Below are 27,876 nucleotides of genomic sequence, written 5' to 3' on the forward strand. Positions count from 1 at the left end.
CATCGCATATCATAAAAACACAGTCCAATTCATTTATCTGCCCTTGTTTAACGTGACGGACGATTAGCGGTCAGAGTGGATTATACTTCTCCAAATTTCCAAAGTATTTTTCCATTAAAAGGAGAACAATGCTTCTCAAATTTATGTACCATACCTATTGCATGTAACTAACAAACTTCCCAGTTAGTTATGTACGAGTACAAGTACATCATTATAGCAGAAAGTTTGTCAAGAGCTTACCAAAAGTCAGCGGTTTTACCCTGGGCACTGTATGGCGGTTTGATGGAGAGAACAACGCCATGAAGTAGGAAACAGACAGGACGTATATTCTGTATCAACAACATGGAGGAAGCTCCCCTACAATCACCTGATAGCAGCGCCACTGAATATAGTTAAAATTATTTCATTTGAATAGTGGATGCCACATTTTCCCTCTCGTTTAAACGATAGAACTAAATATATGTTAGCATCCACGACTTAAAACTAAGTACGAATCACATTGAATAACTGACTAAAGAATGAAATCGAACTCTGTCCGTAAACATCGATTTAAACAATGACAAAACATCTTGCCAATACATTTTAAACGAACAGATCCCATAGGTGCTTTTAACATATCCTATAGTGTTCACTACATTCTCATCTATAAAGTAAGAAGCATTCCTGACACAACCTCAGTTACTTTCAGTTTAAACGTTCAATTGTTTATGTCCGTCACAAAGTCTTTTGCCCACACCGGCGGTTGCCTGATTCGACAACTACCAGCTCTCGCTTTTGGAGTAACCGCCGGTACAATGTGCAGACAGTTTCCATTACCCTGACATTCTGAAATCTTCAAACCATTTCGACCATTTCCCCACCCGATAAAAGAGCTTGGAATTGGTACATTGCAAACAGAGGTGTTTTTCATTCCATTTTTGACCATTTGCTAACACATAAGGATGTGAGCCAACTGGTTTCACAATCTTTATAAGAACAGAAAATTTTCTTTCCGCTTGTAGTGTGTGCCAGGGTTTCTTGATTCTAAACGATGCACCAGCTGTAAGGGAACGAGGTTTCACACAGTGACGTCTGTCAAATGCTTCTTTCGATCGGGCTTGTTGCTGTTTTACTCGTTCATTAATCTCATAATCGGGGGTTTTCAGACGATTCGCATGTTGTCGCATGTCGCGTTGCCCGAGATAAGTGCCCAGAAATTCGGTCACGCTTTATAGGACGTTTCACGATTCTCGCAAGTTACAGATTTTCTCTTAAAATGCGATTCAAGCGTTCAACCTCGCTGTTTCCTTCAAGGTGGTACACAACGGAAAATCTATGTCTGATATTACGTTTACGGAGGAAACTTTCAAATTCCTCGCAGACTAATTGAGGGCCGTTGTCCGTTACGATTTCATCAGGGTAGCCTTCTCTGCTGAAAACAGCGAGTATAAAGGAAATCGTTGTTTTGGCCATGATAGGCAAATTCCAGCCATTTACTTCTAGAGTCAATCGTAGATATCATGTATCTCTTGTTAGCTGGCTCATTAAAGTTAGGGCCTACAAAATCTAGTCCAAGTTTTTGCCAGGGTTTCTCCGGGATCGGAACTGGTTGTATCGGTGCAACTCGTCTAACCGCGGATTTATTAGCCAATTGACATGTAACTCAGTTACGGATTGCCTCCTGGACCTGTTTGTCCATTTTCGGCCACCAGTCGTTTAAGCCTACTTTCGTTCGCACAAGGCCCTGATGGTTTTCACCATGAGCGCATTCAATCAACTATGGTATCAGAGAGGATGGCGGCACAATCCTCTGATCGCGAAAAATCACGACGTTATGAACAGAAAGTTTATCTCTGATGTAAAAGTATGGTTGCAAATCACGATACACCTGCTTCTTTGCAGTCGGCCATCCCCAATTAATTACTGAAATCAACCGAGAGCAAACTGAATCCCGATCAGCAGTTTCGAGTTATTCGGACTGAGTAACAACTGAATCAACTCCGATTGCACAGACTGTGTCACAATCGTCTTCATCTAACGCTTGACCTACTATCTCACTTGGCAAGCGTGATAGAGCATCAGCCACTTTATTGGACCTTCCAGGTCTGTGTTCAACCGTGTAACTGTGAGTGAGTGAGTGCTTGGGGTTTAACGTCGCGCTTAACAAGTTTTCAGTCATATGACGACGAAGGACTCCTTAGGCTGAATGTAATGAACTTCCTTGTTGCAGGACGGATTTCCGCCGTTCTTTTATCTAGTGCTGCTTTACTGAGACGCCTTACAGAAGGCAAGTAAGCTTCCCCGCCTAGCGCCTGGTGGTGCTGGCGTAACGTGAAGTGAAGCCCCATCGATATGTGTGCCATTTCTCGACCACTCACACACATGCCAGGGCTTTGCGTTCACCGATTGAGTAATTCCGCTCAGCTGCAGTCTGATTGTACTGAGTGCCCCCAAACCGTAACCGCTGGCATCAGTTGTAACCGTGACGTCGCGATTGGGGTCCCACAGTGTCAAACCGGGGCTGTGTAGTACGTCTGTCCTGATGTCTTGAAAAGACTGCTCGGCTGCATCTGTCCAAATGAACGTTTTGGAGATTTGAATCTCACGCATTGGATCGACTTTTGTGCTGACATTTGGTACAAATTTCGTGTAGAAACCGGCGGGACCGAGAAATCAACGTAGTTTCTGTTGGTTTTCAGGGACAGCAGCATCAACAATACCCTCTTTGTCCAGGATAGAGCCAAGAACTTGTATTGAGGAGACATCAAACTCACACTTGTCCTTCACTGTCAAGTTTCTGTCCTGTGAGTGTTGAAGTACAACAGGAAGCGTCGCGTCGCGTCCCGTCACGTGACTCCTGATCAGCGCCAAACATTATGATTTTATTAATGAAACATTGTACACCGGGAACGTCAGGAAGAATGCTCGACATCATTTTTTGAAAGCATGATGGGGCGGACAAGAGACCAAAACAGACGTGTTTGTAACGAAATAACCCCTCGTGTGTGATGAACGCAGTGAATTCTCGGCTTTTTCGTCAAGTGATACGCGGATTTTAACTCTAACTGCGTAAATGCCTCATTCAATATTTCGTAAATGTTGGGCAGAGGAAAATGCTCCGGAACAATCTCCTTATTTAGGGCTCGTAAACATGTGCATATACGCAAAATACCGTTTTTCTTGTGCGTACGACAATGGGGGGACGCCCATTCGGAAGCATCCGTCCGCACGATGATATCGGAGTCCTCCAGACATCTCAGTTCATCAGAAACGTCGTCACGAATCGTAATGGGCAACCGACGGAGTTTGGACTGAACCGGAGTTGTCTGAAAATAAATCTGGAAGTTCAATAACAAACTTGGTCTTATATTCCTCATTTACGCTAGGGCTTTGTGTCTTGCCGTCTGAACAGCTGGCCTGGAAATCTCAGGTGTACAAACATTTGTAGAAAAACATGACAGTGAACAAGACTGAATTGTGATATCAAGGGCCTAGATTAAATCTTTCCCCAACAGATTCGTACCTTGCTCAACAACGATAAAATTGGTGGGGCTACATTTGTCTTTAGATGTAACGTTAGCCTTAAAACAACCAACCGTAGGTATAGGGTGAGAAGCGTAGCCAGTAACTGAACTTGTATAATTCTGTACAGACTGTCTTAAGAAACAGTTCAACTGACAGGATGGAAGCATCTGAGCCTGTATCGATCATCAGATTCTGAGGAACGTTGACTGTCCTCCTCTGAGCTTGTTACTTCATGAACTTTGGTCCGGGACTTACATATTTCCCTTAATTCCACACGATTAACATTTAACGCTTTTGGCAGAGCGGTAACGGGCATTGGCCAGGTGTCGATCTGATCCAGAGCGGTATCAACGTCTAGGTGAATTTTCTGTAGATTTGTGCACCGAGAGAATGACGTAAAATGGCAGTCTTTTTCTCGTTGCTTACTCCATTTGTACCCGAAGCCATGAAATAGTTAGTAAACAACCGCTGACTGATTGGAACTCTTTTGAAAGGAGAAAGTGAATGGGTGCGTAAATAATCAAAACGGCCATCAATGGACAAATCAGAAAGTTTGTAGCAGAAACTGTAATTCAGCTTATGTCCTTGAACTGTAGTAAATTATTTCGTGATCCTCGTCGCCAAATATGGCCGTTTGATGGAGAGAACAACGCCGTGCAGTAGGAGAGAGACAGGAGGTGTATACTGTATTAACAACATGGCGGCAATCACGTGATAGCAGCCGCACAGAACATAGTTAGAATTATTCCCCTTGGATAGCGGATGTCACATTTCCCTCTCATTTAAAAGATACAACTAAACATATGTTAGCATTACGACTTAAAACTATGTACAAATCGCAATGAATAATTGACTTAAGAATAAAACCTAACTTCTGTAAACATCGATTTAATTACCATCATAAAAGTGAAACATTTTAATCTGATTAATCAGTTGTTGTTTACACACCGTAGTCAAGAATCTTTCACTTCTACAACACCACAGCGGACAGGCTTATGAGTGGAAGGAAGTAAAAGTGTCTGGAGTAAACCACTAAACTCCAGCAGCTAACTGATACACCTCTTGACGTAAAGCCACGGTCTGCTTAAACTGTCTGAGTAAGCGAGGCCTGTCTACTATTGATTATTGCTCAATACCACTCCATCCTTAAAAAATATCCCAAAGATTCATTGCAGTTCATTCGATTTTCATGTTGTACTAAAGAATATTTCAATTTGTTCATCAGCCAAAATGATCTACAACAGAAACAATGTATTTTTACTGCAATTTACACCTTTTTGCCAAATCTATCAGTCACGCATTCCATTTCAGTTTGACTGTCTTGTATTTATGCATGTTATTTTCAGTTTCTCTATATATGAAGTATTACATAGGCCTACAGTGTGAAATAAACTTTATTTATTTCATTTGAGTTTTGAATAATATTTCACTTATACAACGATGACCAACATTATGGAAGGAAGAAACCGAGGAGAGCGTGCGGGAAGCCTATGACCATTCACAGGTTATTGCCAGACCTTCCCAAGTATGGCCAGAGAAGAAGCCAGCTTCAGTTGACTTGAAACTCAGTGTCCGCATTGGTGAGAGGCTCCAAACATGGCGCTTCTCTAGCATCCTAACCACTCAGCCACTGAGGCCCACTCTACCACTGATTATTGTTCAATATTACTCCATCCTTACGTTGAAGAATATCTCAAAGGCTCTCTGTAAATGTGGTTTAAAAATCAACTAACCAATTCAAACTAGTGCCACACCAGTCATTAGCCCTATTGCTGTTTTAGCAATTTTATTTTTAACACACAAAAATCTGTAGACTTTACCCACAGATATTCGTTTTGTACACATGTACACATACATGTACTGATAAGTAAGTAACAACTCAATGTACTTATATTTAACTATTAAACTACTTAAAACTATCATCAAAATGTCAAGCAGATGTCATTTTCCTTTGTTACAAGGGGTTTTCCAGTCTAGGTGTGAAAAATCCCCAAATCAACAAGGCAGGAATTTAATGTCCATCTTAACCCTGCTCAGCTAGTACCCAACTGAACAGAAAGAGCGGAAAAAGCTCTTGTTGCATTAAAAATTGTTATGTTATGTTGATCAAGACGGCACCATAATAGGACATATCTCAAAAATTTCCTTGATGTTCACATTTTTCTTATGTCACCTGGATAAAGAATTCTTCAGATACAAATTATTTCAAAAGTAAATATTCCTTGACCAGCTTAGCACCCCCAATTCGGGTTCTGCGCTGAACAAAGTTGTTTTGACAGCTATCACCACAGTAGGCTACTTTATTTCAGGACTGATCACAGGGGCTGATCAATTCGGGCTCTGTCCTGAACAAAGTTGTTTTGACAGCTATCACCACAGTAGGCTACTTTATTTCAGGACTGATCACAGGGGCTGATCAATTCGGGCTCTGTCCTGAACAAAGTTGTTTTGACAGCTATCACCACAGTAGGCTACTTTATTTCAGGACTGATCACAGGGGCTGATCAATTTGGGCTCTGCCCTGAACAAGGTTGTTTTGACAGCTATCACCACAGTAGGCTACTTTATTTCAGGGCTGATCACAGGGGCTGATCAATTCAGGCTCTGGGCTGAACAAAGTTGTTTTGACAGCTATCACCACAGTAGGCTACTTTATTTCAGGACTGATCACAGGGGCTGATCAATTTGGGCTCTGCCCTGAACAAGGTTGTTTTGACAGCTATCACCACAGTAGGCTACTTTATTTCAGGACTGATCACAGGGGCTGATCAATTTGGGCTCTGCCCTGAACAAGGTTGTTTTGACAGCTAACACCACAGTAGGCTACTTTATTTCAGGGCTGATCACAGGGGCTGATCAATTCAGGCTCTGGGCTGAACAAAGTTGTTTTGACAGTTATCACCACAGTAGGCTACTTTATTTCAGGGCTGATCACAGGGGCTGATCAATTCAGGCTCTGCGCTGAACAAAGTTGTTTTGACAGTTATCACCACAGTAGGCTACTTTATTTCAGGACTGATCACAGGGGCTGATCAATTTGGGCTCTGCACTGAACAAAGTTGTTTTGACGGCTATTATCACAGTGGGCTACTTTATTTCAGGACTGATCACTGGGGCTTTAGGAAAATTCCAGTTTTTAGCCATTTTCACACACCAAGAAGAAAGCTGAGAGGCTTCCTTGTACTTTTAAATGCTAGGGCACATTATGTGCTCCGTATTAAGAAAAAATCCTTTATGAATCTTATGACCACATCACAGATCCTATGTCCATAAGTAATGAAAAGGACGCACTTCTTTCAAGTCTTCACAAATCATCGCAGTTAAAAACCACAAGTGAATCTTTGGAACACTCAACAACACATTCCCGGTCCACCCATGGCTGGAAATGATGACCGGGAATCTTTGTTGAGAATTGTGTCACGATATTACATGCCTTTGGCCATCTGAATTCCTGAAGAGATCACGATGGAGAAAGAGAATCCTGGGGATATAAACCTGAAGCACTGTGGTCTCTGTCAGTATCACTTTCCTCTCCTGATTCCGTCCCTTCTGATTGGTCAACATTGTTTATGTTGTCATGGATACGGTCTGTGTGTCCTTCCTCTTTCTGCTGACTCATCTTCACGGGTAATAAATCTCCCAAATGACAGTATCGGGAACATTTGTACAAGTCTCTGCAATTTGAGAAAACGGATGACAAAACTTGTTACATGTTTCGTTGAATTTGAATAAATTACTTCAACAAAACAACAACAGACCTTTTTTAAATTCGGATCATTTTTAATCAAAAGTTTCCTGTAGTACTTTATTTCAGACTTAAATCCACATTAAGCTGAACTCTTAATATACTTTGAACAACTGCCCCGCTGAGTTTGTCATTTAACATGTGAGAGTTTAAAGACACATTCTCAACAATCTAGAACTAAAATGCACAGTGCCTTGTTTTACAGGTTTCAGCGCTAAGTTACCCTAGCAGGTGGAAAGGCTGCCCATTAAGGTTTCGACAGATATTCCCTGACAAAAAGTTGCGAACTCACTTGCTGTGTTTACTGGCTGTGATCACCACACTCTTGATAGTTCCATCGGGACAACACATTGTACACGGCGTGTGGTTGCGTGGTTTGCTGGATCGCTTCACAAGCCTAGGCCACATGTAGGTGGCAGCCTCTGCAGTGGACAGAACCAATGACCGCAGTCAATAAAACATCTAAGAGCGTGTGAACTCAATATATGTATTTGCATTTTTATTTATTTGATTGGTGTTTTACGCCGTACTCAAGAATATTGTGCTTGTACCACAACGGCCATTATTATGGTGGGACGGAAACCGGGGGATGCCTGTAGGTTTTTTTTCCATTCTACAAAAGATTTATTTATTTATTTGACTGGTGTTTTATTTCATACTGAAGAATATTTCACTTATTCGACGGTGGCCAGCATTATGGTGGGAGGAAACCGGGCACTGACCCACGACCATTGCTGCCAGACCTTATAAGTTCTACAACAGAGGTCAAGTTCATAGGTAGTGGAACCATAGTTGAGGAAAACCAAAGACCTTCACCCAGAATTTAACAAACCTTTTCATTCATAAAGATGCAGACAAATCAGCAGGCACATCCGATCAGGTACGAATAAGGGATATTACGGACGTACGTGTATATATATATATACTCAAAACTCTCTGATAAAGCTATACTAAGTTCGCTCTATACCTCTGATATCACAAGCATATTTTATGCCGAAAAGATGGACAGCGTCACGAGTCACGAGGGGCGGGGGGGGGGGGGGGGGGAGATTGGGGCAGACACATGACCATTTGCAGGTTGCTGGCAGACCTTCCCACAAAAATAATATTATGCCAATTTGCCAAATAGCATCCAGCATCACACTTGTGTCTGATGATATATAGTCACAGGATATCAGTGCCTTCACTTCATATACATGTAATCCACACGGTAGGTAGATTTGTCTCCCAGCAGGGGCTTCCGTGGCCCAGTCTGTTGGTAGGCTAGTGCAGCGTGATGTCCAGCTCATGCTGGCTTCCTCTCCGTCCGTAAGTGGGAAGGTCTGACAGCAACCTGCAGTTGGTCGTGGGTTTCCCCCTGGCTCTGCCCGGTTTCCTCCGACCATAATGCTGGCTGCCATTGTATAAGTGAAATATTCTTGAGTACGGCGTAAAACACCATTCAAATAAATAAATAAATCCCCCAGCACCATTGTCATGATTGTAATAAGCAAGGGGAGTATAAATACCATAGTACATTATAATTTATCACAATTCAGAGAAAATTCTAGACTTCTGATGGTCAATGAGCTTTGGACAAGTTACCGCATTAATCAAACAGGCGAGGAATAGGCCTACAGCCTCAAGTATTGGATACTTTTTCTGCATACCTACATAGTCAGGGACACAAGCAGCAGCCAAAACCAATACTTACAATGTATGTATCAATAACTTTCCATACCTTCATTTTCAAAAAAGTTCCGATCATTCAGCAACTAACACCACCAACTAACATGTGGAAAAAGTTCTCTTAACATCGTTTTGAGACGATTAAATTGTCCACCCTTGTAAACTCAATCAAAACTGATTATTTATCAGTTGACATAAAGTAATTATTTTCTCTCCACACCCACTATCTCCTGAGCCAGACCACGTTCTCTTCTCATCCATGTCGGTTCCGTGAAAAAAATCAGCATGCTTTGGCTGAAGTGCCCTTATTAATTCAAGGCAAGTTGTCTTTAATGCTCTATATGGTGACAAATTTGTTCTTACAGTGTGTTATATGGGCACATAAATGCAGCCCTTCAGGCTTGTGAAAATATTTATATTTTTGATGAAATATCAAGCAGTATATCCATGCAACATGGTATAACTTATGATGGCCTACCATACCAGATTGTCTACGTCCTTTCCTGAGGATGACATAGGAAAACCGAGCTTTATCACTAATTGTGGTGTTCTGAAAATAAAACAAGGCTATTCATTAAAATCTGAATGCAGTTACCTGACAGGTGTGATTTTCCTGAAAAAAAAAGGACAACACTAGATCAAATCTATTTACAAATGGATGAAGTATCGTACATAAAGTCTAGAAAACATACCTGTACCTGTTTATCTATGTAATGGTGCATAAGTAAAATCTCGCACGCTGAGAAAATTAGAAAAAAAGTTATAACTTTTAACGGTAAAGGAGACATGGGAGAGAAGTGACGCAAAAGACCTACTGATGACAACTGCAGTCTCTGGTAGGTCACTTCAAAATTACACACCGAGCTCTTTGTCCACGACAATTTAGGGCACTTTGAATCATGAGGACACTGAAACAGAAAGGGTGAATGTAATTTGAAAACAGGTAAAAATTTACAAACCAAAAAATTATAGGAGCAAACGAGTACAAATGTAGAACCTGTTGTGGACAGTCTGACAAAAAATAGACCAGGTTATGTTTGACGCAAGATATCAATATAGTGCTAAATTTTAACAATCAATACCATACTAATATCCCATAGTAGTTAAAATAACTGAAAAGAGTTCTGCCATAAGGCCTTTGGATTTGAGGCATACTGTATAAAACATTCCCAACGCACTCGTGCGACAAAATCCAGAAGCCCGTGCAATTTGCAGTTCCAGTAGCAGAAGAGTGCTCTTCCGTTCGTTCATTTTGCGCACTTCTCTAATGAGTAGCTCTTCCCTTCTGCGCTTCTACTTAGCACTTAAAAATGCACTTTCAGAACAGAATAAAGATATGAAATATTTCTGCGCTTCTAGCAGAAGAGCCCAAAGAGAAGTGCGGGTCCGATGTAGCCGACCACACAGTGTACGCTGTCAAGACGCTCCTTTTTACAGTCTGTTTGATGCATCACTGAGAGGGGTCTTCCTGTAAATACTTCGAGCTTTGTTAAACTCAAATCGCTCGCACCTTGGGTGTGCTAATAATAAACTCCCGATATAATCAGTAAGCTGGGTAAAAATGAATTTAGGTGCGCAAATCACACACTTAGTCTTCTACAAGGAGCATGATAATTACACATATGCTTGAAAACAAAAACTCTGACCTGAATTTACGCTTTCTGGAAACAAATTGCTGTGTATTTATTGTTTATCATCTCTGTTCAGGTGCCCACTTCCAGTGGTAGATAACAAAAATACTTTTTACAAACCTCAAGCAGATGTTCACAAACACAGCACTTTATTTTTCAGGTCCAACATTATTTGTGGCTCTTTTTTTTTTATTTTCGTGCTTTTTTATGAACTAACAGTAAAACAGAACCCTAAATTCAGTACTTACAGGGGCAAAGACATGACCATCGTTTGAATCACCCAGCTGAAACAGTCAGAGAGAAGTGTTTACCATTGTTGAAATTGTGGAGAAAACTGATACTTATGTACTTATTTATTCATTTATTTAATTGGCGTTTTATGCCGTACTCAAGAATATTTCACTTATATGACGGCGGCCAGCATTATGGTGGGAGGAAACCGGGCAGAGCCCAGCAGATACCCACGACCATCCGCAGGTTGCTGGCAGACCTTCCCACTTATAGCTGCAGATACTTGTGTACTAGCTGTGGACAAGGCCATCAATAACCTTATACCGTACTATAGTTACTACTTTTTCAGGATTCCAACTCAGGGAAAAAAGTTTTTCAAGGCCTTTTAGGGACTTTCATGTGTTTCTTTTGGCATTTTCAAGGACCATTCAGTTCAAACAATTCATTTGGAGATTAATGAAAATTATTTTTATAGATTATTCATTTTGGTTGATTTCAACCATACACTTTAACATCAAGTATTATCATGGACTTAATTCAAAATGAACTCTTTTTCAAGGTCTTGAAACCTTTCAACAAAATTCAAAGGGTTTCAGAGACCAGTTGGAACACTTTTCCCTTTGTCAATCCATTGATTTCACCTATATTGTTCATATTTGCATACCAAAGTCCCAAAATGACTGATTAATGTATTCGTCTGAATACCTCACTCAAGATTTTTTTACTGAAAAATAGGTACTTCCCAGTACCAACCTACAGTGTAAGTTTCATACCTGTTGTCAGAGAAACAAATGTCATCTTTTGAGCCCACCTAAAGTGCTCTAAGACTGCAATCCATTACTTTTAGCCCTGCAAGGCTCCAAGAACAGTGGAGCCAAAAACACAGATCTCAAAACATTCAATGTATGAGAATGGAACGGTGGAGCCAAGAACACAGATCTCAAAACATTCAATGTATAAGAATGGAACAGTGGAGCCCAAAACATTGATCTTGAAACATTCAATATATAAGAATTGAACAGTGGAGCCAAGAACACAGATCTTGAAACACTCAATGTATAAGCATGGAACAGCGGAACCAAAAACACAGATCTCGAAACATTCAATGTATAAGAATGGAACAGCGGAGCCAAAAACACAGATCTCCAAACACTCAATGTCTAAGAATGGAACAGCAGAGCCAAAAACACAGATCTCAAAACATTCAATGTATAAGAATGGAACAGTGGAGCCAAAAACACAGATCTTAAAACATTCAATGTATAAGAATGGAACAGCGGAGCCAAAAACACAGATCTCAAAACATTCAATGTATAAGAATGGAACAGCGGAGCCAAAAACACAGATCTTGAAACACTCAATGTATAAGAATGGAACCGCGGAGCAAAAAACACAGATCTCGAAACATTCAATGTATAAGAATGGAACAGCGGAGCCAAAAACACAGATCTCCAAACACTCAATGTCTAAGAATGGAACAGCGGAGCCAAAAACACAGATCTCAAAACATTCAATGTATAAGAATGGAACAGTGGAGCCAAAAACACAGATCTTAAAACATTCAATGTATAAGAATGGAACGGTGGAGCCAAAAACACAGATCTCAAAACATTCAATGTATAAGAATGGAACGGTGGAGCCAAAAACACAGATCTCAAAACATTCAATGTATAAGAATGGAACGGTGGAGTCAAAAACACAGATCTTGAAACATTCAATGTATAAGAATGGAACGGTGGAGCCAAAAACACAGATCTCAAAACATTCAATGTATAAGAATGGAACAGCGGAGCCAAAAACACAGATCTCCAAACACTCAATGTATAAGAATGGAACAGTGGAGCCAAAAACACAGATCTCCAAACACTCAATGTCTAAGAATGGAACAGCGGAGCCAAAAACACAGATCTCAAAACATTCAATGTATAAGAATGGAACAGTGGAACCAAAAACACAGATCTTAAAACATTCAATGTATAAGAATGGAACAGTGGAACCAAAAACACAGATCTCAAAACATTCAATGTATAAGAATGAAACAGCGGAGCCAAAAACATAGATCTTGAAACATTCAATGTATAAGAATGGAACGGTGGAGCCAAGAACACAGATCTCAAAACATTCAATGTATAAGAATGGAACTGAACCCACACCTCCAGTGTCTGATGACTGAAAGACGAGTGTCTTAACACTGTGATGGGGATCGACCTGGCCATGTTGTCCCTGTTTATGGTATGTAGAACTCTGGCTCAAAATCTTACCCCTAAAATATACTCCCTGGCCTCTTGTATCAGTTTGAATCCAGCGATAGACCCATTTTCCACCAGTATCTACAACACAATGTTTCCGTTTATTGGTGAATGCATGTATCCATGATAACAGATATCATAAACATCAGCCAAGCTAAAAATGCAAAAAAAAAACAAAAAAAACATTTCATCATATCTTCATCAGAATATATAAACACTAGTAACTCCTCCAAATTCATGAGAAAAGGCCACAGTCTTTTGATAAAAATATCTGTTTATTCATTTGATTGGTTTCATCTGTTTCCAAAAATTTTAATTTTTTTTTCAGTAGTCAGTTTTTTCTCTTAACGCTTGTGTGACAAGCATATAAATGTCCATGTCACCAATGTTTTTAAAGCCTTAGAGCAGCCGTGAATAAGGACTGAAAATGGATCTCTTGCCAACGAGGAAGTTGTATTCCATCTGAGATGAAGTAATATACAAAGTAAGAATAATGCTGCAAATACTGGGGGCAACCTGATACATGTATTTTTGTCTGCCTGGGATTTAGCACAGAGAAAACCACCACTTGTAGACAGGTACTGGCAGACATCCTTATGTAAAACAAACGCAAAGTCAAACAGGAGCCAATAGGACATAGATAAATCATTTAATTATTTACACATACATGATGTAATTCCAACCTACCATAAATTCTCCAGTCATATCCCACAAATTCTTCACAGCTGCCAGACGTTCTGATCTGTTGGGGAACTCGAACAATGAGAATGCCGACACTGTGAGGTCAAATTGGTGCTAACAAAAGAAAACAGGGTTCCTTACTATAACATGTACTGTAACAGATGCCAGATAAACAACAAAAATACAATGCATTAAGAAAACAAACTGCCTGTAAAGTTTTAAAAATGCCCAACTCTCCTGTTTAACTCAGTCAAAAATCCTGTTCCCATATACACGAATGCATACATATGTAGATCCTGGATAAAGATGGACAAAAGATGACTTCACTTTGTAATATTATTGTTTACCATCCTATAAGGAGAACCTGCGTCCTGCACAGATGAACAAAAAGCATTCCACAATCCTCTATATTTTCAGTTTGTCATAACATCATTAATGCCTCATCAGTTAAGGCTTTTTTCTTTTTTTTTTTTTGAATGGAATACCTTTATCAGCCTGTGAGATGCCAGATGAACTAGCCATTGCTATCACAACACTCCAAAAATAAAGTGAGCCTAGTACAGAAGAAATTGTCTGTCCAGATATATGTACATATACATGCTGCTACAGTTCCTTATAAAACAACACAGTGACAACAGCCTACCAAAAAAGGTGATACAGGATGCTTTTTCTTATCAGAGTTTTACCAAATTCTTCAGCTACATGTAGACAATTATTTCTGTGTATAAAAGACAAACTAGGAAGACAAGAAGTATATACCACTATTCTTTGGTTAACTGAAATGCCCAACAGGTAACTACTGACTGGTTCCTGTCATTCAAACTACTGGTATGCTTTTTGTCTTATTTTTCAAGTATCCCAAAGTATGCGTGACATACGATACAACTCATATTTATTCGTACGATACATGTCTACCTTATGAATAAGTAATTCTTTGACATTCTAATTTCATGAAACTCACGTATCCGTACATGTCTGTAGCACACTTCTATGATAAGAATACCTTAGTGGAAGGATGGAACTGCCTGAAATGGACGCCAGACACCTGCATCTCTTTATTGTCTTCTCCATCTGAAACATATAGCCTACATGTTTCAAACATATTTATTTATTTATTGATCAGTGTTTTACGTCGTACTCAAGAATATTTCACTGATATGACACTAGCCAGCATTATAGTGGGAGGAAACCGGTCAGAACTCAGGGGAAACCCACGACCATCCGAAGGCTGCTGTATGAAATGAATGTGATTTGTAAACTAAATATCAGAACAAGTGCTAATCGAATGTTGAAGCATTTAAGAGACCAATTATAAAATGCTCCATTAATCCATAAAGTCTGTAACAGCCATAACAGAGATCACATGTGACTGTCATATTGGAGGTCAAACACCAGCAGGCATATTGGAGGTCAAACACCAGCAGGCATATTGGAAGTCAAACACCAGCAGGCATATTGGAGGTCAAACACCAGCAGGAATATTGGAGGTCAAACACCAGCAGGCATATTGGAGGTCAAACACCAGCAGGAATATTGGAGGTCAAACACCAGCAGGCATATTGGAAGTCAAACACCAGCAGGCATATTGGAGGTCAAACACCAGCAGGAATATTGGACGTCAAACACCAGCAGGCATATTGGAGGTCAAACACCAGCAGGCATATTGGAGGTCAAACATCAGCAGGCATATTGGAGGTCAAACGCCAGCAGGCATATTGGAGGTCAAACATCAGCAGGCATATTGGAAGTCAAACACCAGCAGGCATATTGGAGGTCAAACACCAGCAGGCATATTGGAGGTCAAACACCAGCAGGCATATTGGAGGTCAAACACCAGCAGGAATATTGGAGGTCAAACACCAGCAGGCATATTGGAAGTCAAACACCAGCAGGCATATTGGAGGTCAAACACCAGCAGGAATATTGGGGGTCAAACACCAGCAGGCATATTGGAGGTCAAACACCAGCAGGCATATTGGAGGTCAAACATCAGCAGGCATATTGGAGGTCAAACGCCAGCAGGCATATTGCATGGTTCTTACTCGTCCTTTGGAAATTCTTGTAAGTACTTGGATTCTAGTGACAGGTTTCCAAGACCTTGAAATTGGATTGAACTGGATCGATACATAACCTACCAAAATAGTATATACCAATACCACATGAAGGTTTTTACTTAAAATGAATTGTCCTTGAAAATGCTTTAAAACTTAAGGTAATAGGTCCATAAAAACGCTTTAAAAACATTTTCTTTTGTGGGTGGGAACCCTGTAATGGCAGTCCAGCAGTGGCAGCCATAAAGGAGGTCAAGTATTAGTGAAATGAACATCTCAAATCTTTTCTAAAAAATGAACATTGACTAAAAGAATAGGGATTTCTGTGGCCTAGTGGATAGCTTGCTAGCGCAGCACTATGCCACATGTTGGCCACTGTAGTACGAATGGAATAAGCATTCCTGAGCATGGCGTAAAAGCCCAATCAAATAAATAACTAAATACACTGAATAAAAAGATCAGGCCAGATGAACCAAAAATTAAACAAATTACAGTAACACAATTCTACAATTGTGGTCAAACTGGAAAAATCCTCACCTGCCATTGTCTTGAGTACATACCTTGTAAGAGAAGTCTGGCTAGTGTGTTCATCTCTCCTGACCTATCCACACAGTAATACTCCTGCACCCCTCTCTTCCACACAGAGTTCACTCCCCTGTCAACAAAGATTTATTCCCCCTGTCAGAGATTTACTGCCCTTGTCAGAGATTTGCAGTCTGTGAGCAATCAGAGTAGGGCAAAGGTACCATAAAAAAAAAAAAAGAAAAAAAGACAGGCCTACTGTTAGGTAGCTATGGTAAATGACCTAAAGTTTCACCCTGGAACTTGGAAAGTGTATCCCAGGATTCATTGCGTTGATTGTGGTTGTTACTGACTGAGCGCCGGATCATATGGACAGTTCAAGAATGTAATTCAAACTTTAGTAGGATTTAGAACAGCCCCAATCAATACTCGCAAACTAGGCCTACAAGCAGACGAGATGAAGATGTCAGATTGCGATCAAAGTGACACCTACACACGTGGATTTACACCAATGCTGGAAAACATTTCTTGTTCCTTCTAGTGCAATTTAAAAGACTGTCAACTCAAGATCTGCCCATATTTTGTGAACATAAATGCTTAATTTACTTAATACTGAATCGAATACACTCAGATAAAATTCTAGTGGCACAGATTGGTTTCATCTACATGTAGATACAAGCCACTTACAATCACAGGACTCGAAATTTTCATGTGTCTATCCATCGATCATATGATTTTTGCTGGCGAAAGGCAAAAAAATAATGGACACTGAAATCACATCTGGGCAAAACTGTATACAGGAAATCATCAACTATTTTGTTTAAAAAGCCAGTGAATGCGTTGTACGAACTCTGCGTTGTGATAACAACTCAAACATATCACATGGATAAATTACATGGACACGGGAAGCTGATGACATATGTTTCTCATTGAAATTGGTTTTCAGCTGAAATACATATGTACACACATTCATTGCATAATGTGGGCTCACAGCAGACAGCCGTTCATCAGATAATGGTGTGAGGTGACTTCCACGTAGGCTTAACCCGACTAATCCGTTCGTCTGCAGCGTATAATCCTTGGTCATGCTTTCAGACAGCGTTTGGAATTTAAAAGTTAGTAATAGACATCGCTTGTCTTAGTACTTTCTTCAATTTCATTCAAACGTATATTTAGAGATTTACATAAAAAGTCGGGAAACCTGCACACCTCACTGTCAGTGACTTGACCCCATGTGGCGAGGATTACCAACCAGAGCTCCGTAATACCATGCAGGGTAATGAAACGGGCCGGAGGCTAATCGCTCTCTTCTGTCATCTTACCGCCAACTCAGGTCACTCAAAAGTTAACGACAGTAACTCGCGTGTTAAACTTTAGGTCATTGACTGCATTTTTGATAACATTTACTGTAACATGGGCATCTGAAAAAAGTTTAACAAAAAGGCATCCAGAGTAGACACACGATTGGGAAAATTGAGGAGCTGAGTGCTTGCATCTCTGGAAAAAGGTGAAGAAAAGTTAAGCCTGGTGATCGGTCAGTTCTTGTTAACAAAAGACAAGTCACAAGATAGAGTAGGAAGTTTTTACCATTAGCAACAAAAAAGTTCAAACTCAAACCTCAACTGACTCTTCATTTAATATGGAATGTTTCGGCTGATGTTTTTATGACATATTCAATAATACAATTTTGTTACCAACAGATCGGTTTGGTTTACAAAGCACGACTTTCACACACAGAGCAAAACCCAATGTCTGCCCAACCCAAACAACAACAACGCCATCCTTACATAAAACTGTTTCTTGCTACTGAAAGCATAAATTAAGATTGTGTGCACAGTCTTCTCTACAAACATGCCTGCTCGTTACTCATCAGTTATCAAGATGATAACAGGTTGTCCTGTCTCTTACCATATAACTGACCCCACACCAGAGCCATAATCAAACACAGTTCTAGGGGTGAACTCTGGAATTCTTGAACGAATCTGAAGAAATAAACAGGTGTAAATATTGTGTTAATGAGGTAAAACAAACACTATAAAAATAAATAAAAACTGACTAATTTATTACCTGACTGGTACTTTATCATGAAATGTAAGGATTGTTTTAGAAAGAATGGTAGCAAAAAAAGAACGTTTAGCACATTATCTTAAAGGAAAACTTTAGAATACAAAAATTATTCCTTCAGTTCAAGACCACAAATTTATGTGCTGAATGCTTATAATCTTCTCTTAACTTTACTCACAACATCTGAACACAGTACGCTAAGCACTCATGCAATTTCTAAAGCTCTCATGTCTATCAGTTGTAACATCATAATGTCAGTCTCCACTCAATAATTTGGATCAGCTCTATCTTCTTTTTAAAAATATCCATGAAAAAAATTATAATAAAATTATTCTTCACTAAGTATATCACTCTTCAATAACGCATTTAAATCTTCTCTCCCTTAAATTCTTGTTTATACTGAGTCTAAGAATTTCAACAATACAGAAAGTTCCACAGCAGCAACATACATGGCTAAAACACTTTCGTACCTCATTTAAACATCTCAAAAGCGCTGCGTAATCATGGTCCATTTTGCCCACCATGTAGAGGAAGCCTTTGTACGCTGTATATCTAACAGAAACAAAGCAATAATGATCAACCACTTCTGCTTTGAATGTCAGCATTCTGAAAAGCCAGCGACAGTTACTCATTTGTTTATATCATTGGTGTTTTACGCTATACTCAAGAACGTTTCTCTTATACAACAGTGGCCAGCATTACTGTGGGAGGAAACCGTGTGGAGCCCGGACAAATCCCACGACTACGTTGCTGGCAGACCTTCTCACATGCAGTTCGAGAAGAAGCCCGCATGAGCTGGACTTAAACTCAACATGACTTCTTTGTTAAGACGCCCCACTGGCGTGCCAACCCCTAAGCCACGAAGGCCGCGAAAAAACAGTGAAAAGTTACCCACTCAGACTGTGCAATTCATAAAAGTATATGTATGCTTAGGAGACCAGCAGGTCTTTCATTTATTTATTTAATTATTTGATGTTTCATCATGTGCTCAAGAATTGTTCACTTATGGACTTTATCAAAATGCCTGAAAAAAAAAATCACAAACATTTGGCAGACAACTGACAAACTTTTCCACTGGTGACACATGGCTCAACGCGTATACCATATCAGTAAAACGCCTCTGATGAAACCTACCACAAGACCTTTATAATACAAGGTCTTATAACGGAAACCTTTCTGGTAGCTTATTTATCAGTCCATAGTGCAATAAGACATTTAACATTGAAAAATCAAGAACTGCCTGGTACTGGCACAAACTTTTTTTGGCACAAACTTTTTTTCACAGGTTATAAAAACCTTTAAACAAAATTCAAATTGCGATAGTTTTAAGGATTTTAAGGACCAGGGGGAACCCATCACACTTCTCTTCTTCTGAACCTTACATTTCGTTCTGAAAGGTACATTTTTCCAGTGGAATATCATACAACCAGCCAAACTAACCTCAAAACAATTTCTAAGACCCACAGATCTCTCATAGTCTGGCATCACTTTATTACCATACTTCAAGGATATAAAGTATCAGTGAGAATCCTGTTAACGACCCAATCTCACCAATCCCACCCCACCCCACCCCACCCCACCCCACACTCCATGGACCTTGCAATACATCTATATCTCACTCAATGCTCTTCCAGTGGTACACTTGTTTTCTGAGTTGCATCAATGTCTTCCCTTTCACTTTACTGTCCAACAGTTCACTCTCCTCTGGATTCAAATCACTGATGTTCTTGTCTCCAACTGCAAACATAAACATTATGTCGGAATATTCATTTATATATTTCATTGTTGTTTAATCCCACATTTAAAATTTTTTTGTTTATTCAACAGAGATCGATTTTATGAGTTCAGGAAACCGGAGTGCCCGTGGGGTTATATTGGAATAAGGACATCTGTAATCTAGAATGAGGACATCTGTAATCTGGAATAAGGGCATCTGTAATCTGGAATAAGAACATCTGTAATCTGAAATAAGGACATCTGTAATCTGGAATAAGAACATCTGTAATCTGAAATAAGGACATCTGTAATCTCGAATGCTGTAATTATTCAACCATAGGGCACACAAATTTAAACTGATCTTTCACAGGAAAAATAAATCCTTTATCAATGTCGAAGGAGAGTATAAAAGTAAAAATCATAAAAATATCAACATTCAACAAAATAAAATGGTAGTTTGAAGCTTTATTTTTATTTCTTTTTTTTTTTCTATTTTAATGTTCGCCCGTAAAACACAACACAAAATTGGTGGTGCCTTAATACTCTGTCTAGTGCAGTAGGGAAGACATCACACAAGACGTATCCGAAGGACCCTAAACACTGACCCATCAAGGTCACATTATACACACACCGGGGGCCTATTTCGCAAAGCCATTTTAGGATAAGTCCAAAACTAACTTTCCTTGAATAAACAAAATTTCCGATGCTGGACGCTCAGACTTGGCTGAAATTGTACTAGTACATCACAAAATCACAAGACAAAATGTTATCTATGTCATGCATATATTTACAAGCGTAATTTGGAAAATAATTTGAGACTAAAACCCTCTCTTCATGAAACGGAGTCCAGGTCAACAAGTATTTGGCCAATTGCCACAGTAAATGACCATAAATATTACTTGCTTATAAAATATTACTTCCAGTGCCTCAACTTCCATTTTTTCCTGCCTTCCAAAACTAACAACAACCTTCAAAAATCAATAGAACTCTCAGCATCAGGAAAAAATGTGCACTTTCGCCTTTCGGGCGAAAATTTAGGTCCTTTAAAATAATTGTAATGATAATTTATGAGATAGCATAATGAGATTAGAAATGACAGGGGGTAGAGGCTGACAATATGACGGCATTCTATCACAATTGATGTTTGATAAAATCCCTGAGTGCTTTGTGTTTATTGTGTTCAAATGTTTGCGTTATGTTAAGGTAAGATTTTTCAGTACAACCCATAGGGTGGAGTGGGTAGACTCCTTGGGCCGATTTTCCCCTGTTTTAGGAAGGTAAAGCCCGAGTCACACAAGAGTTGTGGACAACCTATGACCTCTGCGATTTATCACAGTCTATCAGTCATTGTCAATCGCAATTTTACCCCAACTGAAATCAAAAGAAATTGTTTGGAGTCAAACCTAATCTAATCCATCGAGTCTTTCCAGACTCCAATACATCCGTGTTAGTCATGTGATTGGATGAAAGAAAGCAAGGGCACTTTTAGACAAAAATGTGCTTACGATTCATGAAGATCTTTTGCAATCCTCATACGTAGATTATAAAACAAAGCCCCCGCTAATTAAGATCAGTCAGAAATATGTGGACTGCAAGTGATAACAGCTAGATTTTGTGCAAGCACATAAACAACCTGCAAGCGTGTCACGCTTGCCAACATATCTTCAGAGTAATTAAAATGCGTCAAGATCCACCTAGATTTATTGTACAAACAATCAATCCAACACTTTCAATGCTTGCCGCTAACATAAGATTTTTTGATCGCAAGTCTGAACTAGTGTGACAGGGTCTTAAGACTGTTTATCCTCATAGCAATACTGAGAAGACAAAAACTTTGAATTCTGATTTAGGCTGTACCTTCCTTCTGTCTGACACTCTCCTCTATCCCTACAGCTTTGTCCCTCAATTCCAGAGCTTCTACAGGGCGTGTCGGCACTTCAGGTAACGGCTAAATTCTCAGCATTTTTTGATATATGATCAAACGGATACTCTGAAATAACAATACAAGCAAAAGCATTATGACTATCATAAATTCCTTCAAAGATTGTTTAAATATTTACTTATTAACTTACTTACTGGTAGATCATTGTTGTTTTCTGCCATACTCAATAGCACACTTAATTTACATGTGTATAAGATTGCAGTGAGGTTTTCATGTTATTTTAGCGCCATATTCAAGAATTCTCACTATTTCAAAAGTAGACAGTCTATTTGCTATACTCAAGAATATTTCGGTTTGAAACGGTCAGACAAATGATCTGGGCCCAGCTCCACAAAGAGGCATACGGCATTTTTTTTATCGCACATTTGTCGCTCGATAGTCTGTACCAGTCTTATATGTGCGATCATCATACATGTATCGACATCTTTGTGAAACTGGGCCCTGTCTCTCTGGTGAGTTTATATAAAACATGGAGCCAGGTTTAATACCCTGGAAAGTAACTAGGGAGTAGACCAAGCAAGGGAGACAACTCACTCTCCAGCAAGACCTTCACAGCCTCCACCAGGGGTTCGGGTAGGGTAACTGCTTTGACTTTCAGCACTCCAGGATGCAGTCTGTGCTTCAGCTCACTTCCTGTGGAGTTTACGTTGTACATCAACATCCAGTTGTAAATCTTGTGAAGGTTTTGCCTCTGACACATCCCCCTTGACTGCTTTGTGAACAGCCTGTCAAAGACATAGTTCAACGCAATCTGACTGAAAAAATCCACAAACATGTTTTCGTCATTCTATACAAAACTCAGAAGTTTTCCATCATCACTATCTCAAAATTAGTTGAAATTTGCACAGACGTCTCTATATGAATAAAGACGTACAAAATTCCACACCCACTTTTTGGATTCCTAACCACAAGCATATATGAATGGTTTTGAGTGCACTTCAATCTCAGCTTCCTTAAACACCTTGAAATCCCGTGAACTGACACTGTGAATAATGGGAACAATCTGTTTGGACCAAAGTTTACAGTTCGTTCATTTCAGAGCATTGTTACATAGAGACAACCATAAAGAAAGAGCAATACATCAAAAGTCACGATGAGGTCACCAAGGTAATGTGTAATAATGGACAAGATCAGCGACAAGGAGCTGAGAGATTGGGGTTTACTTAAGGCCTGTTGCACTGCTGGGTCAACCATCGACCTTTGGATGGACACTGCAGAGAGAATCCAAGGGTTTACCTAGCAATATACAATATAACTCAAATACAAAAAGAAAAGGTTGAGAGAGATCAATGCCTTGGCCTGCATCCAGTACCAAATTTATGATGGTTTGGGCGATATCCTGGCCGCATGTTGCTGTTGTTGAGAGGTAAAGTGCTTTTCACTCTGAAATCATAACATGGAGATAAGACTCTGTTTTAAGTCAGAATTATATAAGCCATGCCAGCATTTCAAAACTCTTGTGAGTTCATGCACATCTGGACAAGGCAAGGTGGGGAAGCGGGCTCATTCAACCCAAAGCGGCTATGATTTTACTGTAATGAGACATGATTTTACTGTAACGAGAGCTGCTAACAGCTAGCAACTACCATGAGCTAGCAACTACCTTTTAGCCATGTTAGATTGTGAGGGCCCCCACCTTGCCTTATCCAAACTTCTGAAATGCCAACTAGGTTCAATGAATAGTGAATATACATGGAGATGTTGCTGTGTGCGGTTGATCTAATAGATAAGAGCCAAAGCTGACAACAGTTTTGGACCACAGGCATTGTTTATAAAGCACTTGTCGGGCATGGCGTGAATTGGTGTATAATTTGCCTTTGGTTGCCCCTGTGGCTACGATACTCCGAAAACACGGAGTCTTTAAAAGAGGAGTTAAGTAGCTACCAGGTGCTAGAACTACATTACAGCAATGTAACGTAACTAACTTTTCATAATTGAATATTTAGACAAAAAACCGATATAACTGATTACTGATCACCACTGGATATTAACTTATTTGAAAGCAACGTGAGTGAGATGAAGAGACAGTTGTAAAGACTAGGGTTATACTACGTGTAACTTTCTACATCACTATTTATGTCAATTATGGCCAAATGTGGAGAAGACCCTTTTCAGACGTAGTTCACGTGACAAAGGCGTGTGACTCACGCACATGCGCATTCAATCTTTACCATGTTCACCTGTCCTAAAGACATCTAAAAAACCATTTTCTAGCACATCAACTCAAGTGGTGTAGTGGAATAAGCAACTGGCTAAGAACCTGACATGCTGCCTGATGGAAGTTTGAATCCAGAGCATTCCACAACAAGTTAAGTAAATCCTTTCAAGAAAGTATAAATCACGAATTATAAAATGCAACATTGTCATATAAATGACAGTGACACATGACAGAATCTACAATGATAAACATCTTATTTACGCTGTTTTTCTTTGCATCAGTATTCTGTAAGACAGTTAGAGACCACATGATCTCCTTCGTAACAAATGGCAGGGGTGAAGACAACAGTTGTCCCAACGTTATTGCACAGGAAAATGCTTACTTTTGAATCACTGTCAGCAATCTTGCATCCCTTAGATTTTCAGCTTTCCAGATAGTGTGAGTATTTCTCCAGTTTTCATGACATTTTTTGTACAACTAGGCCTTACTGGTCACTAGCGAAGTGGCAAAAAGTGACCTTTTCTCCAATGCTTTAACATTGGCTAGCCATTTTGTTTCAGACACGAACAGGTGGTCACATGACCCCCAACTTCCAACCCATCTTAAATCTGGTGCACACGAACTTACTCTCCACTTGCTTCACCACACAAGGGTGCATTCGTCTTAAATTTTTGCTTTAATATGCCACGTGACGCTCAACTATCCCACATGACTGCTCCAAATGGCAGACGATGAAACGCAGGAGGAAGAGATGCTTTACTTCTGCTGTTATTACATTTTTGTCCACACTGTTCGAATTCATCTTCCCGAATGCATCTTTAAATTCTGTCATGTTCTCGGCATACAAACAAGGGTAGTCCCCTTGTCAAACAACGAATTTATCATCCAACGGGGCTTCATTCACGAGGTCTTCGATGGAGACCTTGCAGCTAACAGTCACATGCTACAATAAATAGACTCAGCTATTTATATTGGCCAGCTGAGTTTTCAAGCTCAGCTGGCCAATAAAAATAGCTGAGTTTTCAAGCTCAGCAGTCGCCGCAGAGTGTCCGCACACAGTGAGAATTTGATCTCTCCAGGCAGAAAATAACAAACACGATAGATACTTTCCTCACTCCCTTTGATGCAGAAAAACTCACTAAACTTCGCCGCACACGGGGGGAAAGAGTTCAGCTGCTCTCCTCTCATGGTCGATAGCTCAGCAAGTTCCTCTCATGTGCGCCAGGCTTTACAGAATGCAAGTTGAACATCTCCCCCTTCAATTTTACCCAATGAAAAATCAGTAAAAGCACGTGACCATGGGGGGGAAAATGACGTCAGAATGCACGTGCAAATCAACACGTAAATGTAACCCTAGTCCTTACAATTCCACATGCAGATTAATCAACTCACGAGGCCAAGATGACAGTTTACTTCCAATGCTCGCACTGGCTGCAACAACAACAGCACGGTTCACCAAAGGGAAGGCGGCAAAAATCCAACTGAACAACGACATTCAGTGGAGCTGCCAAAGTACAAACTGTTCAGAATCCCCTTCTACTTACCGAGAACTTTAATGATCGGCGAATGATTTTTCTGCAGATATATGGTCTAGAAAGGCACAGGCAGCAAAATCTACCACCAAACATGGTATGGTTCATGGAGGCCGCCATTTTTGTAATGTCACAGCAACGAATAACGGGCACGACGATTGGCTCAAAATGTAGGGTTGACGAACAAGAAGGAAGTAAGCACTTTGGAGCTAGCGGTGTTTTTTATTTTTACGACGCCAATTATTAAGCCTGCTTAGGAGTTGAATGGCATCAACCAGATTTGGTAAGATTCGATATTGCTTCTTTCTGATGACTTGTGTTTGAGTTTAGGGAGGTCTGCGTTGGTTGAAGTTGGTAAACTTACGTAAACGACGACTGTGCAGTGTTTACGAGTTGAACATGTTACTGTCGGTCAACATGCTGAAAGTGGTAGGCCACCGAGCAATAGACAGTCCATCCAGATGACATTTATCGTGACAGTGTTGCCAATGTTTCTGACAATCTAGATGGACTAGATAGTAGACTATTTGTTGATCAGAAGTTTGCTAAGTTTTTGCATAATGAGATTGTTAATAATCATCCTTTCATTTTCAACTACTGACAGTGCCGAGCACTGGTACTGCACCAGTACACATATTGCTACACATCTTATATATCTATGACGTTTATTTTATTTCCAAATTTCAGATAATATTCATGGAATTGAAAGGATTCGTTGAGCTGTGGTTGATTGAGCATCTGCTTTTCATAGTGAACATCTGAGAAGTGGATCAGTGACCAACAGAGGCATCAACCTTGTATTCACAACTACCAAATAAAGCAGGATGTGGGTGATCAGTTGCATAAAGTGGTCATGCATACTGGCATTAAACATTTGAAGGAGTGCGTGTTGCAAGAATGATACAGCTGGGATCTCCATTCAACCATGTGCATTTGTCATATGCTCAAATGCTGGCAACACGAGCCACATATAGACATATACATGTACCTCTCTCTCAAACCCGAGTCGCTGGACTTTCAAAGTTCGGTGCTTTCACGCCAAAGATTCTCTCAACAATTAAACCAATTACAATCCTTGAAGGCCAGCGTTGGGAAAACTACAGACCAGTGAGTTCATCGTCCTATGAGGGGCCTTCTCGTTCTGTTCGGCAGAGCCGACCTGAGGAAAGTCGTCCTTACAATGAAGAAAGATCTTCAGCTGGCTCTTTAGGACTGGAAAACTTGGGAATGGTCACAGGAAGAAATGATCATCATGCTGAAAGTGAAACGTCATACTCCAGTAGTAATAACTCATTGTCTTCCTTCTGGTCTTCGCAGAGCGATGAAGGCTTATGCAGGGCAGATGTCAATACTAACAGCGAATTTGTGATTGTCAACAGTGCCATGGATATGAGGACTGTAGAGAGACTGAGGAATGCCCCTGGGGTGCCTGTATTGCCGCCCCCATACCCCTACCCTGAGGACCCTCCACCCACATACGAAGAGGCCATGTTCAGTGTCACACACACCCACATGGACTCCGAAACACTCAAGGAGGTGGCTGCCACCCTTTCAGAATTGGATGGCGTGCTCAGTGAATACCAAGTGGAGACCCAGGGGGAGCCTGCCAATTGCGTGCAAGGCTTGTGCAGTCCCTCCTCTACACCATCAGAGGAAGTTGATTTTCATCTACAGTCTCAGTCTTTTGCTGAAGACTCTGAGAATCTGTTAGATGCCACTGGGCCTGAAATGGACTCCGGTCATAGTACTACATGTGTAAGCCATGGGGTGCAAACTGATGAAATAAGCCAATTGGTGAGAAGTAGCAGTGATCATTTCCGCTCATATCCTCCAGTCTCACATCATCGTACACAAAATATTGAGTTTGACATACTCTACTGACGGACAAATAAGAAAATAGTTTAGGTAAACATACTGTGGCTACTTTTTCTGAATGAACTTCTCATACTCAAGGAACAAGACCGTTATTCTTGAATATATATGTAGTGTAAAACAGCAGTCATGGAATAAATATTCAAGGAGCTGCTCTTTAGGGCGTAAAAATAAAATGCATGTCTCAGACAGCCATTCTTTAAATGAATTGATTTTAAATGTCAAGAAAAATGAATATATCAGAGATATACATGTATATTATAAAAAAATGCCCTGACATTTCATCTGTGACTAAGATACTTATTTTGAC

General features: G+C 40.1%; 2 protein-coding genes across 2 annotated transcripts; one reads left to right on the forward strand and one right to left on the reverse strand.

Annotated features, from left to right (window-relative positions):
- Positions 1-6,419: 6,419 nt before the first annotated feature.
- LOC135465982 (methyltransferase-like protein 17, mitochondrial) lies at positions 6,420-25,883 on the reverse strand. The gene is made up of 15 exons (XM_064743365.1): positions 25,707-25,883; positions 22,539-22,729; positions 21,920-22,052; positions 19,966-20,083; positions 18,817-18,898; positions 18,191-18,264; positions 16,321-16,415; positions 14,713-14,780; positions 13,716-13,823; positions 13,041-13,109; positions 10,797-10,832; positions 9,733-9,825; positions 9,401-9,467; positions 7,542-7,671; positions 6,420-7,178 (listed from the first exon to the last, which is right to left on the reverse strand). Exons 4-15 carry the CDS (start codon positions 20,004-20,006, stop codon positions 6,965-6,967), a joined length of 1,077 nt encoding a protein of 358 aa, XP_064599435.1. The 5' UTR covers positions 20,007-20,083; positions 21,920-22,052; positions 22,539-22,729; positions 25,707-25,883; the 3' UTR covers positions 6,420-6,964.
- On the forward strand, positions 25,875-27,825 carry LOC135465859 (uncharacterized). Its single transcript, XM_064743223.1, has 2 exons — positions 25,875-25,977; positions 26,382-27,825. Exon 2 carries the CDS (start codon positions 26,592-26,594, stop codon positions 27,573-27,575), a length of 984 nt encoding a protein of 327 aa, XP_064599293.1. The 5' UTR covers positions 25,875-25,977; positions 26,382-26,591; the 3' UTR covers positions 27,576-27,825.
- Positions 27,826-27,876: the final 51 nt, after the last annotated feature.

This window comes from Liolophura sinensis, chromosome 5 (assembly GCF_032854445.1).
Source record: "Liolophura sinensis isolate JHLJ2023 chromosome 5, CUHK_Ljap_v2, whole genome shotgun sequence".
Classification (NCBI taxonomy): domain Eukaryota; kingdom Metazoa; phylum Mollusca; class Polyplacophora; order Chitonida; family Chitonidae; genus Liolophura; species Liolophura sinensis.